Genomic DNA, 20,651 nt, shown 5'->3' on the forward strand with positions numbered 1-20,651 from the left:
TGTTTCTCCAGCAACATCATCTTCCAGGAAGAGTTACTCATGCACTTGCATTTAAAATGCTCATATAGGAAACTGAAATTTTCATACAGTTATTATAATTCTAAAACTTGGATCTTTTCTACCCTATTCATCCAGTATAAACATATGGTTTAATATTCTATATGTTTCATTGTATCATGATCAACTCAGTAGGGTTGCCAGCCCTCCAGATGACTTAAGGTTAAGCACACTTTTTGAAGACTTTGTTGTTTTTGGTTTTGCCTTCTCAGAGGACTATTTATACTGCTTATGTTAAAGTTTTCTATACTTTGCCTTCCTTGCGAGTTTTAATTTATACTTTCCTTTATAGACCATTCCCTCGTGCCATTCTATTCTTGACTCTTTTAAATATAAAATTCTTAATCGAGACATCCAAAAACGGGGTAGTACTCAGAGATACTAGGAAGCTTCTGAATTGTCCTCTTTGAAGTTTTTTCATCTGGATGCTGAGGGTATTCTTTTTGTTAGGACTTCAGCCGTCCCGACCTTAAGGCCACACCATTAATACTCCTTCTACAATCGCAGGGCCTTTCCTTGAAAGAGTCTGTTGTCCAGTTTTCAAGCCACATTAGGTAATTTCCCGCCGAGGAGTAGGGCCTGAAAAGAATGTCGGTGTTTCCCTTCAGGTATAGGTGCCTGGGGGTCAGGGGGAGAGGGAAAGGCAAGGGGTGGAGTAGGAGGAGGGTGATCGACAGGGATAGAAACCTTGTCTCCTCCTCCCTCTGAATGCGAAATAGCCAATGAGGTGGCGCGGCCGGGCCGGGCCGGCCGCCTGTGCCATATAGTATGCAGCAACCCGAGGAGTCACGTTGGGGGAACGGCAGAAAGCAGCTATCCGTTTACACTACTTTGCTCTAGCAGCTATCTTAATGGTGACTGCGTGGCCGGGGGGAAACCTGATCGGCCAGATCCAGCCGAAACCGGGAGGGAGGGAGTGGGCTTTCCGGAGGGGGGGAGGGGGGAGGAAGACGAAGAAGGAGGAGTAAAAGAGGGGGAAAGAAAGAGGAAAAAGAGTGCGAGGGAGTGAGGGAGGGAGGAAAATAAACAACAAAAAATGTCCTCTTCCTCCCCCATCGGGCAGATTGCAAGTGCAGCGGACATCAAGCAGGAGAATGGGATGGAAAGCGCCTCGGAAGGGCAGGAGGCGCCCCGAGAAGTTGTGGGGGGCGCGGCGGCGGGGCTGAGTCCCCCGGCTCCAGTCCCTTTCCCCCTGGAGCCGGGGGACGCCGCCGCCGCCAGGGTGAGCGGAGAGGAAGGGGCAGTGGCGGCGGCGGCGGCGGCCGGAGTGGTGGTGGATCAGGTACAACAACTCGACTTGGAACTTCTGGGCAGGCACCACCACGCCGCGGCCCCCGCCGCCGCCGCCGCGCAGACCCCGCTGGCCTTCTCGCCCGACCATGTCGCCTGCGTGTGTGAGGCGCTGCAGCAGGGGGGCAACCTGGACCGCCTGGCCCGGTTCCTGTGGTCCCTGCCCCAGAGCGACCTGCTACGTGGCAACGAGAGCCTGCTGAAGGCGCGGGCGCTGGTGGCCTTCCACCAGGGCATCTACCCTGAGCTCTACAGCATCCTCGAGAGCCACAGCTTCGAGTCGGCCAACCACCCGCTGCTGCAGCAGCTCTGGTACAAGGCGCGCTACACCGAGGCCGAGCGAGCCCGCGGCCGGCCGCTGGGCGCCGTGGACAAGTACCGGCTGCGCAGGAAATTCCCCCTGCCCCGCACCATCTGGGACGGCGAGGAGACGGTGTATTGTTTCAAGGAGAAGTCGCGCAACGCGCTCAAGGAGCTCTACAAGCAGAATCGCTACCCTACGCCCGCCGAGAAGCGGCACCTGGCCAAGATCACCGGCCTCTCCCTCACCCAGGTCAGCAACTGGTTCAAGAACCGCCGGCAGCGCGACCGGAACCCCTCCGAGACCCAGTCCAAAAGGTGAGCGCCAACTTTCCTCCTCCTCCCCCTTCCACTCCCCCACCCCCTTCCCAGCTTTCTTTCCTCCAAGCGCTCGCAAACATGGCGCTTACCTTCCCCACCAGCCTGGTCCGGCTGCCCACCTCTCCCCGCCCCCCACCCTTCTCGGCGCCCGGGTGGGGGGGTGGCGGCGGCAGCGAGGGGCGGGGGGACCTCCCTCCTTACCCTCCCTCTCCTCCCCCCAGAAGTTTCTCGTCGTCCGCCCGGGACTCGGTCCCCGCCCCCACCTCGGCTGGTCACTGCTGCCGGGTTTTCCACCCCCATCCCGCTTTGAAGTTGCCACTCTCTCCCGGGTTCTGGCGGGGCCGGGAGAGGTGCGCGCTCGCCGGAAGGCAGCCCTCGCTGCCGCCCGAGGCCCGCAGAAGCTGCGGGCGCCGGCCGGGGTCTGCACCTCCGCGGGGTGGGACCTTGCCCGGCTCGCGCGCACGCTCCCCACATCCGGAGCTCGGCTGCCCCCCAGTCCTGCGCTGGAGATCCCGGTGGCCGCTCGTTTGGGAGGGGGAGTGTTAAGGCGGGTGGGGGGCGGCAGCACAGAAGGGGTCTGGGGACATCGAAGTTTTATGTGACAGAGTTAATCATTCACCCTGCCCGCTGTGGTTCCCTTCGCGGCCGCGGCAACGTGGGGTGCTGGTGCGACTGGGCTTCTCCCGTGTTTTGAAACCTGATTCTGAACTCCTTCGGATAGGATTTCAGCGCCGCCGCGGGTAGCGGGGCTGAAGGGCTGCTTCCTCGGCCCCCGAGCACTGCGGGGCTCCCTCCCGGTACGCGTGGTGGGGATGAGGGGGGGACAAGCTGGAGTAAGGAGGACTGCAGGAAAGGCATTGGGGGCGCTATCAATTTAGCACCTCCTTGAGCGCCCACCCGGTCGGGTTTGGACTTTTTGCCTGGCAGGGTGATGTCCCCCACTGGTAGAAAACCTCGGGGTTTCCCCCTCTTTTGTGCACTCTCTCGAGTCACACACTTGGCATGTGGCGAGGCAAACTAAAGGAAAGGTCGGCCGAAGAGACGGTGTGTCCAGCCGCGCGGGGAGAGAAGACAAATAATCCAAAAGTAACCTGAAGGTTCTACTAGGAAAACAGTGTGGAGACGCACTGCAGCTGGGAAGCCGGCTCCTACCCCTGCGCGGCTGAGGGGCCCAGACGGCTCTGGAACTATTCGCAGTAGGGAGGGAAGGTGGGAGGCGCTGTGCGGGGCCTCCAAGGAACCAAAACAAAACCGCGTCCCGCGACGTGCTTGCACTCTCCCGCAGCGCCGTCCAGGCGCTTTAGTTACGCCGCACTACCTGCCTCCGCGCCCGCTGGAGGCCAAGGATTTCGGCGCCCCGAGCCGCGAAGGAATCTCAGGGCCGGAGGCAGAGTTTGGGGTGCTGACCCGTCGCGCAGGCCTGGCAGCCTCCGCTCCTGAGTCGACCGCATTCCCCCGTCTCCCCTATTCCGGACGCGGTGCTGCGCGGGCTTCGCCGGTCGCCCACCCCAACTCCACATCCCCGCCCCCTGACCAGTTGCCTGGTTTAGGCCCCTCTCCGGATCTACCTCCCACCCGCACCCCCGGTGAGTCACCCTCGCAGACGGCGACGGCGGCTCAGCCTCAGCTCGTAAATCAACGCGCTTTCTACGCCCCTGGCCCGGCAGCCCAAAGCCCAAGCAATCCCCTCCCCTCGGCATGAAAGCGAACCCACCGCGGGGCACTGCAGGGATGAGGGTCCTTTGCTGAGCTAAGTCCTGCCTCGCTTTCAAAATGCCTCTGTCGCTCTTGGTCTTCCCCGCCCAGCCTCAAACCAAATGGGAAAGCCCCACCACGACTCCCACCCGGATTGGTCTCCCCCCCCCCCGCCAGTTGGGGAGCTGAGGAACACTGTCCTTGATTGAAGTCCCTGGGGAAGGGATCTCATAGCTTACAGGCCGCTGAGTGACCCACACCCTTTCCCTCCCACCTCACTAGGGCACTGGATGGTGTATGTTATATAGGCCCCTATGGCTTCCTTTGGATTCAAAGGCGACTGCACATAACTGTCCTTGCGTTGAAAGTGTCTTGCCTACAACAAGGACAGCCACTTTGTTGAATGAGAGAGTTGTCATTCTGGTGGAGTAGAAGTTTGGGAGCAGGTGAGAAAATAATCTCTTGTTAACTAACTGGCAAATAAAATCAAGCTGAACACTTCACACCTCCTGCTCCTTTGGCCGTTTCATCTACCTCCAAAATAACACTAATCTGAATTGGTTTTAGGGCAGGGGAAGGAGTTCCTAAATAGGAAAGATTGGCCACCTCATTTAATGAATGCTTTTTTCTACGGTATAAGTAGCAGAATATTTAACTGAGGAATAGTACTTAAATGCTCCAAACACATATACAGTCTCATTTTAAGTTCTTATAAGTGACAGCCTCCAGATAAATTCAGACTTTCCCTGAATTTATTGCTATTAAAAATGATTGGAATCTGAGAGTTCATCTTTCCCAGAAAGGCCTCATTGCCTGAACAGAACTAACAGACATCCTGCTGTGCTTTCCTTAAATACTGCCTTTAATGGGTTTAGAGGCTGGTTTTCCAAAACAAACGGCACTATGTGAAATGTCATCCCCCTGACCTTCTGAATGTTTTGATTTCTCCCTCTATACAGTGAGTCAGATGGCAATCCCAGCACTGAAGATGAATCCAGCAAAGGACAAGAGGATTTGTCTCCTCACCCACTCTCTGGTTCATCTGATGGCATCACCAACCTCAGCCTTTCCAGTCACATGGAGCCAGTATATATGCAACAAATTGGAAATGCTAAGATATCATTAAGCTCTTCTGGAGTTTTGTTGAATGGAAGCTTGGTATCTGCAAGTGCTTCACCTGTCTTCCTTAATGGTAATTCTTTTATTCAGGGACCCAATGGAGTTATCCTTAATGGATTAAATGTGGGAAATACACAGACAGTGTCACTGAACCCACCAAAAATGACATCAAACATTGTGAGCAATGGTCTGTCCATGACTGACATACTAGGGCCTGTCTCCCAGGATGTGAAGGAATTCAAAGTCCTCCAGAGTTCTGCAGCTAACTCAGCAGCCACCACCTCCTATAGCCCCAGTGCCTCTGCGTCATTCCCAGGGCTGATACCCAGCACTGAAGTGAAAAGAGAAGGCAGTCAAACAGTGGCTTCCCAGGACGGAGGCTCTGTAGTGACTTTTACTACACCAGTGCAGATTAACCAATATGGCATTGTCCAGATCCCCAATTCCGGAGCAAACAGCCAGTTTCTTAATGGGAGCATTGGATTCTCTCCACTGCAGCTGCCCCCGGTTTCGGTGGCGGCTTCACAAGGTAAAAGTCTCCTTTGGTACCATAATGCAACAGTGAATGTGTTGATCAGCTGCAATAAATGATGCATTCTCTGAGTTATATGATTGGTTTTGCTGCTTAGATACCTTATTGGCTGCCACAGCTGCAGAAAAGCCTGAATTCAATTCTCCTTCACAATATCCATGTAATACCCAGCTTGGTTGATTCCCTCACATCAAGGGGATGAGCTTTTATTTTCCTAACAACTGAATGGAAAAATACAGTTCATAGCAAGTCTTGCCAGTTCTACAATTATAGAAATATGATAAGTCAATCAGTGCTTAAAAATTACCCACTGCTTGACATCTTAAGATTAAAAATTAATAATATTGCTTAGAACACAAAATAAAGTCTAGCAGCTGGTAAGAGTGTGTCTGCTCTTTTTTTTAACCAAAGTAAAAACGTTTTAGAAGAGCAAGCTAAAAAGACTGAATCAATTGTGTTTGAATCATGTTCTTCCTATAATTGAGAATAACAGACCTAAAGGAAAGCCAGTAGAATATGTGATTGGGTTTCTTTTGCACTGCAGGTATACTCACACCCTAAATCTGTACATTTATTTAAGAAGACAGTTGTTAACCTTAATTTTCATCTTTGTAACTTTGCTAAGGCAGCTCTATCTGCTAGAGAAAGCACTGATGTGAAATTTCTGAAACCTGAGGCTGATATGCCAGTTTTTCATGGACTTTTAGCAAGTATGGGTCACTGTAATTTTCTCTACATGCAAATAGTAATGGTTAGAATTTGGCAGTAGAGGTTACAGAATCCTTTGAATTCAGGAGTGGGATATATTAGTGCTAATTTGTCTTACTGTAAGCAAATCTGAAGATCCAAATTATTACGAATGCAAAATAATTGTTGGCCTTAAAGATTGACTTCTTGTAAGGGAATTTTACCAAAAAAAAAAAAAATCACCTTATGCACAGCTATCCCACAATTATGTTCTACTTCAGCTTCTTTTGAGGCATTAATGGAAAAACTATTCTGGAGTAAATTCAATTCTGTACATTTCCCTGTAGGTGAAATGATATTAAAATACAATAGTTCTGTAGCACACTGCTCATTTCTTCCTTGTTCCAGCATACTATTAGTTTCTTCATTATTCCAAGCTATGGAAAAAGTTAGGCTAAGTCACAGTCCAACATACAACAAAAATATGAAAAACACAGGGAAAGCTGTTTTACAATAATGTGATGTGGCATTAACCCCTTTTCTTTGTTTAGGAAAGTTACATTTTAAAGACAAATTTGAGCAAATGCGTGCATTTTCTAGGATAAAAGCAGAAATACTTTTGATGTATAATCTAGAAAAATACTACCATAGAAAATTAGTATGAACTAATAGCTAATGTTTTAAGTGGGACGTTTAATGAGAGTAACAGTAGCATTTTCAGTTAAAATGGCTAAGATCAAACGACAGGGCTGTCAATCCTTAGGCTGTCTGGGTCAGTTTGAAGCCCTGAGTTTAATAAGATGGATCATGGAAGCAATGTGCCTTTTTAATAGTTGCGTATTACAGTTCACAATAAAGCACGTTTTGTGGATTCAGCCTTTCTCTAAAACAGCCAGCCTTTCTTATTAATTTTTAGATATTTAGTCAAGATAGATTATAGATTATCTTTCTATAGTTAGGATTTATATGAAAAAGCAGAATATATCTTTTATTCACTTTATAATCTGAGAATATAATAAGATATTTTTTCTTTTTAAAGTTATACATTGAACCTGTATAATTTTACTGATATTTAATTTTTATTAAATTTATAATTAAATTGCAGTTAAAGTTAAAAAGTCAAGTTTTAGATCACATCTGCTTTCTCCCTTTCATTTGTAGATGTAATCATTTCTACACATTCAGAAACATTATGTATATACAATAGTTGTGGAAAATGTAGCATCTATAATGTTACTTTAGCTCTATCAAAAAATATGTTGTTCACATGTGCACTGGCAAACAAAACATAAACATCTATTTCAGATGTTATTTGCTACCTTTTAGCAGCCTGAAAGACTATTTCAAAGTATGTTTAAGTTGAAGTCAGACCTTTTCAAATAAAAACATTTGTTTCATTTGTTTTGCCTGAAACCAGGATTTGTGTTAGTAAAGAGCCCAGACATAACTAGAAATGTTCTTAACACCAGTATTTCAATTATGAATACTTTCTGGTGATAAATATTGGAAAATACTTTAAATATAGTGCTTTCAATTGTTTTCTTTTTATTTAAAACATTCCTTTTTATTTAGGATTATTAAAAATATTTGGAAGACATAAACAGCCCCGTGTCACTTATTTCTCAAGAGGTGGCAATATAATTACAATAATTATAATAACTCAAGAAGAGAAGACTTAGATGAATTACCTTTAACACTGGACTGTTGTCTCAAAATAAATTGCAGAATTTACTGGATATCTAATTTAAGATCAGAGTAAACAGCCCATCTGAATTATTCCATTACAAAACTCCCCAAATCATCTTTTCTTTCAATACGGGGATTTGAAAGCCTGAACCTTCTAATTGCTATTGTTTCACTGTGCCTATGCAAAGACTCAAAGGGTTTTATTTGAGGGGGCAGGGAGTGAGATCTACATTGTGGGAGCTATCTGATTGGAAGATCTTCTCAGCTTTCCACTCAGCTTTCCACTTATTTTTTTTCTACCTCTGGTCTCTACAGACCATTATAATGAAAGCCTCAAAAGATACAAACCTTTTAGAGAAGCATTAGCTCGGGTTCTTTATGTTAATCTATTTTGAAAAGATTTTGAAAAGCACATTTCAGTATTATCATTAATTCTTCCTAGCACTACAGCACTGACTGAAAGTTCAAAACTGGCACCAAAGAAAAAAGAAAAACACCTTTTGAATATTTTGTTGACTTGACATTACTTTATGGTTAGTTTGGTGAAAGTTTGAAACTTGTCTGTACAGGTTTATATAGTTAACTTTAAGCTCCGGAGTAACTCATTTTATGTGGCATTTTCTACATTTCCATTTACCTTTTATGTCAGTTCCTGAACTGTCGTGAACAAAGGCACTTTATTTTGTATTCATGCTTTCTAGTTATAGCCGGCAGAGCTAGCCATTAACTATGAACTATCTGATAGATATGAAGTCAGTAATAATGAGCCAGAAACCTGACTGAAAGAACTTGGAAAGAAATTTTTTTTCTACCCTTGGTAAACCAGGAAGTTAAAAATACAGATTGTAGGACCTACATGACACTTACTGAGTTAGACTCGTAAGGAGTAGAGCCTGGGAATCTATAATTTTTAAATGTTCGATGTGCCGAGTCTACTGAATCAGGATTGGGGAAAAACTGGTATATGGAAGTGTTGCTTCTTCATTGATGCTATACTAGAGAAAAACTTAGTGTGTAAAGAAGTAATATCATTCCCTATAATTTCCATCAATGGTAATCTGTACTTTGTTTTTTCCAGGTAATATTTCAGAAAATTCAAGCACTTCAGATGGGAGCACATTTACAAGTGAGTCTACTACAGTCCAGCAAGGAAAGGTTTTCTTCAGCTCTCTTGCTCCCAGTGCAGTGGTATACACTGTTCCTAATTCAGGACAGTCTTTAGGATCTGTTAAACAGGAAGGCTTGGAGAGGAGCCTCGTATTTTCTCAGTTGATGCCTGTCAATCAGAACACACAAGTAAATACAAACCTGTCTTCTGACAATATCTCGGGGAGTGGTCTCCATCCACTGGCCTCTTCATTAGTTAACGTGTCTCCAACTCACAATTTTTCTCTGACTACCCCTACACTACTAAATCCCACTGAGCTAAATCCTGAAATTGCCGATAGCCAGCCAATGTCTGCACCAGTGACAAGCAAATCTACCGCAACATCTGTCAGTAACACTGATTACGCAACTCTTCAGAACTGTTCCCTTATTACTAGTCAAGATCTACTGTCAGTCCCTATGACCCAGGCTGCCCTTGGGGAAATAGTGCCTACACCTGAAAACCAGGTGGGTCACCCCTCCCCAGCAGTGCACCAGGATTTTGCCAGAGAACATCCTTTGGTTCTGCAATCAGTAGCTAACATAAAAGAGAATTTCTTAACAAATTCTGAGAGCAAAATAACAAGCAACATATTGATGCTGGACTCCAAATCCAAGTATGTCCTGGATGGCATGGGTGAGACTGTCTGTGAAGACCTGGAAACAGACAAAAAAGAGCTTGCCAAGCTCCAGACTGTCCAGTTGGATGAAGATATGCAAGATTTATAAATCTTCTCTCCTCTCCCTCCCCTTTTTTTTTCCCATCAGTGGACAAATCTTTTCAAGAAGCCCTGAGAACATAAAGCATTTTCCCATTTAAAAGAAAACACTCTAATTTTACATTTAAATGGCTTCAAGAGACTTTGGATTGGTCCACATGAAGATCACACTTAAATATACAGGAGTTGAACTTCATTACTGCAACCTTTTTGTTCACATATAATCTTTTTTAAATAGATGGAGACTAAGGAACAAGATGAAATGCATCAAGTCAAAGTGTATAATTTGGTTCACTTAATATAATTCTAAGATCAAAATGGACCTTGATAAATAGTTTTTAAAATTAAAAATGTATACACCTATCACAAAATATTAGCTAGAGCTACAGAATGTTAGAAACAATGTAATTCTTTGTGTTTACCTTTACTTCATGGGCATTGATGAGGTTAAGAAGCAGAAATGTAACTCCCAATAAGCTAAGGCTGTATTTTTGAAGTTGAGTAGCTTAAATATGCACACACACATATATACGTACACATTTCTGTTTTTCAGCATTTTCACAAAAATCGTGGTTTAAGTTTCTACGCATTTCCAAATGTGATTTGCTAGTAGTTCAGTGTAGCTGAGAGAGTTTGAAACTCCACTAAAAACTTTGAAACGAACTTCAGTATGAATGTAAATATTCAGTACTATAAGTAAAATTTGAGTAATTACAGTGAGTTTTATTTATACTGTTATGTGTTTTCTCTTATAATTCAGGCGCTATGAACTGAAAAGAAAAATGTTTTCTTACTGTTTAATTTATTTTTATTGTTTGAACAGGAGGTGAACATAGTTGTTTCCAACAAACTTATACTTTTTGTAGGATTTTAACAGTAATGATTTTTATCAGGAGTCTATTAAGGTCAATATTAATAACACTGAAGCAGGAAATCTAACTCCCAATATTGGAATTTCTGGTACTTTTTCACATCCATGGTCTTTATTTAGCAACTCTGATTCATTTAAATATGTTTTCTATAGAATTCTATGTGCCTTTTTACCTTGTGGCCTTTTTATTATTCTTACCAAGGTACAAAAGTGTCAACAAAAGCACTGATGATTCTTTTCTACTTTCCAGCAGGGTTAATTTTACCACAGAATTACTTTATATCTGGAGAACATAAATTCCACTAATGTTACATGTGTAATGTTTATGATAGAAATTGATAAACAACTAATTATTGTTGAAACTTTTCATTACAGCTAAAATAACACCAATTAATATAGACTACCATGTAAAATCAATCCTGTAAGCTATCAAAACAACCATTTTTGACTACAGAAACAATATGTACATTCTATTGAGCAAAAATCTTTCCTGTTGAAACTTCTAAATGTTCTAAATATTTTGAATCAGTTGTTACATTATGACACATGACTATTGTTTGCACTAAATTATGTCTTTAAAAGTAAATCTTTTGGGTTTCTGTAAGAAGCTTGTTTGATAGTGTTATGAGCTGTGGTTGTAGTTTTTATCAGGACTCTGAACACAAGACGTAATAATGCGAATACATATGTGCAGTGAGTAAAGTTATTCTCTGGTCTCCAGAAAGCCAGAAAAGTGAGAAAATGATCTCTCAGAGATCACTTAAATTTGTTGAACATAAAACTGTTGCCACATCTTGCTTTTCTTATAATCAAAACAAGGGGGTCCGTATTAGATCTATACGTGCCCATCAGCCAGGCATGTTGAATAAGGGCCACAGAGGATTTAACTTTTGTTGTTATTGCAAATGGAACTTGTAGGCATAGATTAAGAGCCCTACAAAGAATTCCTCTCCTATCATTTTGATAAAGAACTTACATCCTTTTTTATATTGAATTAGTGAATGTTCCTAAACTGCTGAAACTACATGGTTTTTGTTTTACTTTTTGCAAAGTCAGGTGTTTTAGAGTTCTCTTCCACTCTACATTACTTATGCAGCTTGTTTTTTCTTTGGGTGTGTGCTGTTAATGTTACTAAGATTACTTAATTACATGGTTCTGTAGTGTAGTTTACATGAAAATGTTATTTTCAACATGATTGCTGCAGGTATCAAGAGTTTGCTACTTATTTTAAAATTCCCTATCAATAAGGGAGATGGGAAGTTTAAAAAGTTATATATATATATAACTGGAAAAGTTTTATATGTCTTCCAAAAATATAGAAAGCATCTCTTTTATTCAGAGTTCTTCCTCTTTTCTCCCTTAAGAAAAAGAAAAAACAGCACAAAACCTAACTTACCTAGGAAACCTATTCATATTCCTAACACAGTGTAATTATAACCCTACAATTACTCCAGATACCTACACAATATAACAAGTAAGAATCAACACACATTGTAAGGAACTTACTGTTCTTTTCTATTCTTTCAGTAAAATATGTATGTAGCCCATGTGTATGTGAATGGAATAAAATAAATCCCATGATCTCCTTGCACAGAATTGCAAATATTTTTGCAATACCAAGGGCCAGACTCAGAACCCTTGGAGTTCATGAGGCAGAACTTCCCTCTTACATAAACCAATGCTTGAAGATGCTGCAAGTGGCCCTCTAATGATCCCTGAAAAGGAATCAGAATAAGGGTAAATAACTGTCCCTGCAATGCCCAACCCCTGCTGCTGGATGTGGGATTTTTGTGTAAACCTATCTATGCACTCTCAGCCAGAATTTGGCATTTAACTCTTAGTTACATCTAGTAAAGGGCAGTGTATTGTTTAAAGAGAAGGTGCATTTATTCCTCAATCAAGCAAGAGCACCTGTGTTGTACTGCTTTATATCTCATGTATATTTATGGTAATGAAAAAACTCTGAATCGAATACATGCTTCAGTGCCTTTCTTGTGTCATGAAAGGCAAGTAGATGTTATAGCCATAAATAAAAATCAGTAGTAAATTGCACACTGACCTTAAATCTCCCTGTTTATGCCCTTGAATCTTGCATGCTAAAAGTTGGATTATTGGACATATGTTGCAGCCTGCCCTGCTACATGCTAGACAAGTGTGCATTAGTACATAGCCACAAGTTGTTAATTCTTTAAAATATTTTGAACAGTTCATCTCATCATAAAAATATAAATAATTTAGGAAAACTTTGGGGGAAAGAATTTCATTTTACAAAAGATACTTCAAAGTCTTCCTAAAACTTAGATGATAGAACCTAATGATTATTTTGTATCTAACTGATACATTTCATATTAATTTAATATAACTATTACCACCGTACATTGTATTAATCAAAATTGTTTAGCATGTGACTCTTGGCTTTCAGGGTTCTCAAAATTTTTATTCTTTTGTTGCATGTACTGTATGTTTAGAGGCAACCAGTTATGTACTCAATATGGTTTTACTGTGCCTTACACAAAGTAAATCTACACAGAATGTATATCATGGGATGGGGTAACAAGTCTTTACTGCACTGTTAGGTGATGGCACACAGAGCATGTCCCAGAACATTTCTGTGCTTAATTACCCAACCAAAGAGATCTAAGGTATGTATGTTGTACTGTAATAGGGGTTTATGCCTGGACAATTAAGTGTTTTATTTGTTTTCTGAAATGATGTGAACTTATTTTTCTAAACACTATGCTGAATAAACTTTATATTTATACATATCTTGTGTTGAAAAAAGTTATTTGGGGAGAATATTGTGTTCTAAAAGAAATGTGAGTAACCCACCTTGCTAGGCAAGAAAAATGTTCTTTTTATTTATTCCTGGAGAAAGTGGAAATTAAGAAAAAAAGTGGGGGTGAGTAGAGTCCTATTAGCTTATTCTTGAGACCAATAGGAATAATTTTGGAAAACTAATCTTGTTTATACAGAATTATGCAATTCACTTAATCAACTGTACTATATACTCAAGAACTAAATGATTAAATTTAATCCTCCTTAAAAAGGAAGAAATATGTCTCATTTTTGTGTACCAGGAGCCACATATGGTGCTGATATCCAGTAGGTACTTTATGAGGTTTAGTGGGAGTAAACTGAAAGGTCCAAAGACCTTTCCATCCCAAGGTTATTGAAAGAAAGTAAAGTGGCCAGACCCTAAAGCACTACCATTAACCAATGTCTGGTTATACTCTGTTAATTTTGACTGAAAGTTATGGGAAATGGATATGGCTCAAGCAATTGGGCTCCCCTCTACCATATAAGAGGTACAGGGTTTGATTCCCAGAGCATCCTGATGAGGGCAAGCTGGCCCATACAGCGAGCTGGGCTAAGTGGAGAGCTTGCCCACGTGGAGTGTTGGCCCAAGCGGGGAGCTGGCACAGCCAGATGACACAACAAAAAGGAGAGACAACGCAGTAGCCCAGGTTGCAAGCAATTGAGCACCTCTCTCCCACTCTGGAAGGTCCCAGGATTGGTTCCCAGTGCTGCCTAAAGGGAAGACAAGTAAAGACAAGAACACACAGCAAATGTTCACAGCAGACAACGGGGCTGGGGTTTGGGGGGGTGGGGATAACAGTATTGCTGCACAGTATGTTCTTGATCTTAATTTTACAATTATGTGATATCTGATTTTATGTGTCCCCCACACTGAAATGGAAGGGAAAATAGAAAATAAAGTAGTTTGGGTACCAACTGTACAATTCCATAACAAAACTAAATACTGTCAAATTAATTTCACATATTGTCTCTAGACTTTTTATATTCCTGTCATTCATTCATTTAGCATTTTTCTTTGTAATTTAAAGTGAGTAGTGTCTCAGTAAATGAGTATGGGGTCAGGATCATGGGATAATTACATTTTATTTTAACCAAACAAATATTTTTAAACATTTACAAGGCCACTGCACTACTTAAAACATTTTTGTGACTCCTCACAAACTACCAAATTAAACAAAACCTCTCTGGTAATTCAAGGTCTCTGCTATAAGGATTCCATTCCATTTTTCCATTTTCCACTAAGAAATAATAAATATGGAAATGTACCCTTACACATCACCATTTCCAAAACATTAGACAACAAGTAAACAGGATACATTCTGATAAAGATCACTGCTATGAAAGTCAATAACAAAGGGTAGTAGGATTAAGAATGGCAAATGTTGGGGGTGGGAAGCTACAGCAGATTGATCAAGGAAGGTCCCCTTGAGGAAATAACATTACATCAGAGAGGGTTGGATGATTAGAGGAAGCCAGCCAGGAAGACCCAGAGACGAGCATTCTAGGAAGGGAAGAGTAAAGTGCCTGGATTACAGCATTAACCCTAGGGTTCATGTGGTAGACCTTGGTATATCACGGCATGTTACTGGCCTGTGTCAAATAATTTGGATTTGAGTCTGAGAAGCTACCGGTATATACAGGGAGTGCTATAACCTGATTTATATTCTAAAAGGTCCCTGTGACTACTCTGGAGAATGGAGTTAGTTATAGGGGTCAAGAGTAAGTACAGAATTAGGAGGCTATTGCCACGTTGTCCTGAGTTGTTGGGCAGGAAATAATACTTTGGGAATTCTTGAAGAATGTAGGGCAGTTTTCCCCAAAATGTCTCCAGAATTTTATGCTCTCCAAGTCTCTGCCTCCTCCTATTAGCCAAAAGCTGTTTTCTGATGCTAAGGGTAATTGTCCCACCCTGAACTTCTCTCCTGAACTGCTAGATTCAGCTGCCTAATGGATAATTTCACAATGTCCTGATCATTTAAGACTCTACCTGTGAAAAATTAAACTATTTATCTTCTCCCCAAGCCATTTCTCACTCTGTGCTCCTCATTTTAACAGAACTCATTCATCCAGTTGGCCAAATAACAAATCTGAAATTCACCATGGTGTCTTCTTTCCCTTTTTCTTTCCCTCCTCCTCCAAATCACTGTGTATTCTAAGTCTGCTGTGATGGTTAGACTATTGTGTCAACTCAGCCAGGTAATTATGCCCACTTGTTTGCTCAAGCAAGCACTGGGCTAACTATAATACAAGGGCATTTATGAATTTTAGTCACCATTGGCTTTACTGCAGTGATAAATCACAGATAGCTGATTACAATTACATCAGTCAGGGAGATTGCCATCAGCAATGAGTGATGCTTAACCCTATCAGCTGAATGCCTTAAAAAGGGAAGTGATTCCAGCATTGAGTGAGAATTCCCAGCTCGTCTTTGGACAGCCAATGTCTCCCAGAACTTGTCAAGAACCTTCATTCAACTTTCATTCACTGGAGCCTCTGTTTGCAGCCTGCCTTCAGAACCTGGACTTGTGCATCCCCACGGCCGCATGAGAGACTCATAAAATCACATACTATCGACAGATATCTCTTACTGATTCTCTTTCCCTAGAGAACCCTGACAAATATTTCTTTCTCTTTCTTTCTTTCTTTCTTTCTTTTTCTTTCTTTCTTTCTTTCTTTCTTTCTTTCTTTCTTTCTTTCTTTCTTTCTTTCTTTCTTTCTTTCTTTCTTTCTTTTTTTCTTTCTCTTCCTTTCTTTCTTTCTTTCTTCTTTCTTTTTTCTTTCTTTTCTTTCTTTCTTTCTTTCTTTCTTTCTTTCTTTCTTTCTTTCTTTCTTTCTTTCTTTCTTTCTTTCTTTCTTTCTTTCTTTCTTTCTTTCTTTCTTTCTTTCTCTTTCTGTATTTCTGTATTTCTGTATTTCTGTATTTCTTGAATTAATTCCTTCCTCTCCATTTCTAGGCTTACCCCCATAGCTTAGGCACTCATCTTTTTTTTTTTTTAATTTATTTATTTCTACCACCACCACCCTCATTCTTTTGCGCTTGCTGTCTGCTGTCTGCTCATCTTCCTTTTTTTTTTTTCAGTAGTCGCTGGGAACCGAACCCAGGAGGGTTCAGTCACTTTGTAGGTACCCAGTCACTTTGAGTCACCTCCACTCCCTCATCATTTCTTAGTTGAATTATTGCCACAAGTTTCTGGTCCTCATTCCAGGCCACTTACAACTATACCCAGGAGGAACATTCAGAATTCAAGACTTATCCCAGCTTGTTTTTTCCAGTTTAAAACCTTCTATGGCTCTGCACTGCCTGTGAAATGCTGTTTAAACCCCTTAACATAAAAGGCCCCAAGACCCAATCCCTACTTCTCTGCCTAGTCACACCTAGCTATTCTTTGAGCACCTGCAGGAAACTGTTCCCCGAAAGGACCAGGTTTTTTCCCTCCGCATCTCTCCCTTGAATATTCCTCCTCACCCACCTCATGAATCCTTATTCAGTCTCCAAGACTTACTGCTCACTCCATGTCACGTTATCCCGGTAGCCTAGGCTCACCCTCATAAGCAAAATAAGACACAACCCATTCTGAGAGTACACAGGACTTTTGTGTGGTACTTGTCACATTAACGTAATTACGTGTCTGTCTGACTAGACTTTCATCTTTGTTTCTCTGATATTTAGTTTTAAACCTAGAGCATAGCAGGCAGATAGAAAACTTACCTATAGGAAATGAACAGTGACTAACAGTATTCCTTCTCTTTAAATAAGCTGCTTTTCACTCGCTATGCATTAAGGAACAATATAGCTAAAACAGTTTAAGTAGTATCAAAACATTTTGATTCTTTTTCTTACAGTATCAGTGGATGGTCTTTATGGAAATTATTTTCCTTACTGCTCCACGGTTTTTTCCTCTTACTTCCAAACTGAGACTGTGTTCCAGAAGATACAGATTGGCTAAGGGTTGACAGTCAAGGGGGCCATTAGCAAAAATGTACTCACTAAGCTATTTTAGATCAGTGTTTCAAAATAGCAGCGATGTACAGAAAAACTATTAATACTTATGGAAAGATAAACTTCTAAAAATATTATCTCTATGAGATGTTCCTATAACCTGATTCGAACTGAGCGGATGAAAAATAATAAATGGGACATAGAGGTAAGCATCAGGAAATCTGGATTCTATTTAGCCTTTAGATTTGGGGCCTATAGATTCACCAATCTGGGCTCCATTTTTCTGTAAAATGGATATATTGGATATCATATATTTGAGATCCAGGTAGTTATGAGGAAAACAAAAAGGTCTAATCATATGCACTTACCCCACAGGGTTAAGAATATTAAATCAGGGAAGCTGATATGGCTCAAGCAGTTGGGTGCCCGCCTACTACATGGGAGGTCAAAAGAAGTTGAGCAGACACAGAGAGCACACAATGAACAGAGAGCAGACTGCAAGCTCAAACAATGGGGGGAGGGGAAATAAATAAATAAATCTGGGGGAAAAAATAACATCAAATCAATCTCAAAGTTCAACTTCAGGCCCTGCTAAGAGCTACAAATGTGAGATAAAATGAGGCGGACTCTGGTCAACAAACTCTGATCTATTGTGTTATTCAGAGGATTAGAGCTACGTGATGAAGATCTAGTTTTGACCTCTTCCATCACCTTCACTGGTACTCACTTTGTTCCCTAATGAGTCTTCCCTGCCCTCAGGCATTGTCCTATTTCCCCATTGGCCTTAAGTGATAATAGTGGTGTTAGTGATTACAGCTAAGATGTGATGTTCCCACCCCCCACCCAAGGGGAATTCGCATTTTCAAGAATGCTTTTAAAAACTCAAAAGAATCAACATGAAATGACAGCTGATAAGTTGCTAATTAAACCTGAGCAAAGTGCTCCCTGTTCCTAAGCAGAGCTGGCATGTGTGTGTGTGTGTGTGTGTGTGTGTTTGGGAATGGAAAGAGAAGGATGGATGGACAAAGGGATAGAGAGAATATCACTCCTTCCCTGCTTAGTAAGCTGCACATACCTTCTGGAAGTCAAGAACCAGACAGTGATATCTGAGCTATTAGAGCTTCTGAAAATAAACCAACACTCCATTTTCCCCACACCTGCCTTCTCCAAAGCCTGGGAAATTCCCTTCAAGAGAGTCTCCCTGTTAAAAAAGATTAGTCATGTGAAACTATAATGAAACCTTAAAACTTAGTCATCAGAAAAAAGGTTTATTTGTTTGTTTCTAAATTGTGTACCACATAGGAAAAGTACAGTAGAGAGACAAAAACACATTTTGTTGACAATTGGGAAATACAGTAAAATTATGTATTTTTATTTATTTAAAAAGTGCATTCTTACTTATGTTTTTTATCAAATGGCTGATGTTGGGTCTCTTAGTATAAGTGTGTTACTCATTACTTGGCAAATGTACTTTATTAATATTAAAGAGGACTGAAGATAGATTTAATTCTGCCTCCACATGAGTAATCATCAGGGGTCTTAATCTTAAAAGATGATTGAGTATCCTTTCCTAATCATCCTAGGCAGATTTTCCAAAGTCTCCCCAATGAACATATAATAGATCTAAGAATACCTACAATTTTATGTACCCGATGTACATACCCTGGAGAGCTCCCTCCCAACCACATGTCCCCTATCAATAACACCCCACACCAACGTTCCTCCCCTACCAAAGTTGAACCCCTCTGTTGTCTAAAAACTTCTTCAAAAATGAAGCCTAATATATTGCCAAATTCAATTAATAGAAAAATGAAATAGTAGTGATACGTTTAAAGATTAGAAATAGAATACATACTAATTTAGAAAAACTACAATAAAGTGAAAATAAATTGGGGTATTAAAAAATGAAAAATATCATAAAACTTTGTTTTGACGTTTTGCCTTTCATCACTGTAATAGGTGTTGCCATGTATGTACAGTGGCAAGGCAATTTCTTTCATTTCTTCCTCAGTGTCTACATCCTCTCTCTTTTTTTTTCTAATTTTTAATTTTGTCTTAAAAAAAGTTTTAGATCACAGTATAGTCACATATACAATATAGGGGTCTCCCATATATCCAACATCAAACCCTTTTCCCCCTTCCCCAGCAATGACTGATCTTTTTACATGTTCATGTTATATTTGCTGCAGCTGATATATAGATATTGAAACATAGCTATTAAACATGGTTCCATTTTGGTTTACATTATTGTTTACATTTTAGACTGTACAGTTTTCTAAATTTTTAGTTACCTTATGTTTTATATTATGGTTTGCATTTTAGCCTATAGACTTTTATACATTTTTGGTGTAATGTAACATGTCCTATATCCATCATTGCACAATCTTGTGGAACATTTCCATTGCCCCTCAGTTACCCTGCTTCCATCTATTCTATTCCTCTCTCCCCCTCCCCTCAGGGCCCACAGTGACAATCAATCTTCACTACTTGAAGGACCAGATTCACAGATACTTGCAACAATGCTGAGGACTTGACATAATAGACTGCCCTCCCCCATCAGGAGCCACTAATTCTCTCAAGGGACACAATTCCCTCTGTTTGAGAGCATCAAGCTTCCCAGGATGTGGGTACACCTTCCCACTCACTGTATTTTCATAATAGTTACAGTTGCAAAAGACAACTGAGGGAGTGCTGAGTTCTTAGCCAGGGGGAGCTCTGTCACATTCCCCAATGGGACAGCAACAATCCCCCAAGTGCAAGGGCAAAGACCTGTGAAGAAGGATGGTCCAATGATGAGCCCTTGATACTGAAGACTATGCTTATGAGCCTGTGTACCTGAAATTTGAACTAGGCCTAGAGCTGCAGCGTGCCTAATAGTTACCTCCTGAGAGCTTCCATGTTGCTCAAATGTGGCCACTCTCTAAGCCAAACTCAGCATGTAATGCATTACCTTCCCCCAGCATGGGACATAACTCCTGGGGATAAGCCTACTTGGCACCAAAGGATTACCACCAATCACTAACTGGTGATGCAACTAGAAAGAGACCTTGGATAAAAGGGGGAAATGGTTAAGACAAATAAGTTTATATGGCTAAGAGTCTTCAAAAAAGAGCCAGGAGGTCATCAGAGGGGTCTCACTTATGCACGCCTCAGGAGGATACCAGACACAGCAAAAGTAGATACAATCCCAGGTACTGGTGCTCCTGAGGGCTACAGAGATACACAGGTTCTACGATCATGATGGTTGGCTCTGGAGTTCAGTGCCTGGTCAGTGGGCCCTACCTGGGAATTTGTGTTCCTGAATGTGATAGAGTTTTCTCAGATGTGAACTTGCTACACATGCCTCTTCTGTCACTTTTACTGAACCTGTGGTTGGTGCTGGGATTGGTGTATACGCAGGAGACTGCAGTCTCTGGACTGGCCATGTGCCAGCTGGGCCATGAGCCTCAGCAGAATTGTAGCTCCTACTCT

General features: G+C 41.6%; 1 protein-coding gene across 2 annotated transcripts; it reads left to right on the plus strand.

Annotated features, from left to right (window-relative positions):
• The first annotated feature begins 823 nt into the window (after positions 1 to 823).
• Positions 824 to 13,188, plus strand: SIX4 (SIX homeobox 4). Of its 2 annotated transcripts, none has more exons than XM_004471108.4 (3): positions 824 to 1,965; positions 4,623 to 5,311; positions 8,766 to 13,188. In XM_004471108.4, the coding sequence occupies exons 1-3, from the start codon at positions 1,094 to 1,096 to the stop codon at positions 9,560 to 9,562; spliced, it is 2,358 nt and encodes a 785-aa protein (XP_004471165.2). In that variant the 5' UTR covers positions 824 to 1,093; the 3' UTR covers positions 9,563 to 13,188. The 2 variants fall into 2 exon arrangements, with proteins under 2 accessions (XP_004471165.2, XP_058149306.1); XM_058293323.2 differs by having other exon boundaries at positions 4,623 to 4,855.
• Positions 13,189 to 20,651: the final 7,463 nt, after the last annotated feature.

The sequence above is a fragment of the Dasypus novemcinctus genome, chromosome 3, assembly GCF_030445035.2.
Source record: "Dasypus novemcinctus isolate mDasNov1 chromosome 3, mDasNov1.1.hap2, whole genome shotgun sequence".
NCBI lineage: Eukaryota > Metazoa > Chordata > Mammalia > Cingulata > Dasypodidae > Dasypus > Dasypus novemcinctus.

What these genes read in the sequence shown, in the direction of transcription:
- SIX4 (XM_004471108.4), top strand. Translation starts at nt 1,094, where the DNA reads ATGTCCTCTTCCTCCCCCATCGGGCAGATTGCAAGTGCAGCGGACATC. An exon ending in TCCGAGACCCAGTCCAAAAG is followed by an intron (nt 1,966 to 4,622) that starts GTGAGCGCCAAC and finishes CCCTCTATACAG; the next exon opens with TGAGTCAGATGGCAATCCCA. An exon ending in TTCGGTGGCGGCTTCACAAG is followed by an intron (nt 5,312 to 8,765) that starts GTAAAAGTCTCC and finishes TGTTTTTTCCAG; the next exon opens with GTAATATTTCAGAAAATTCA.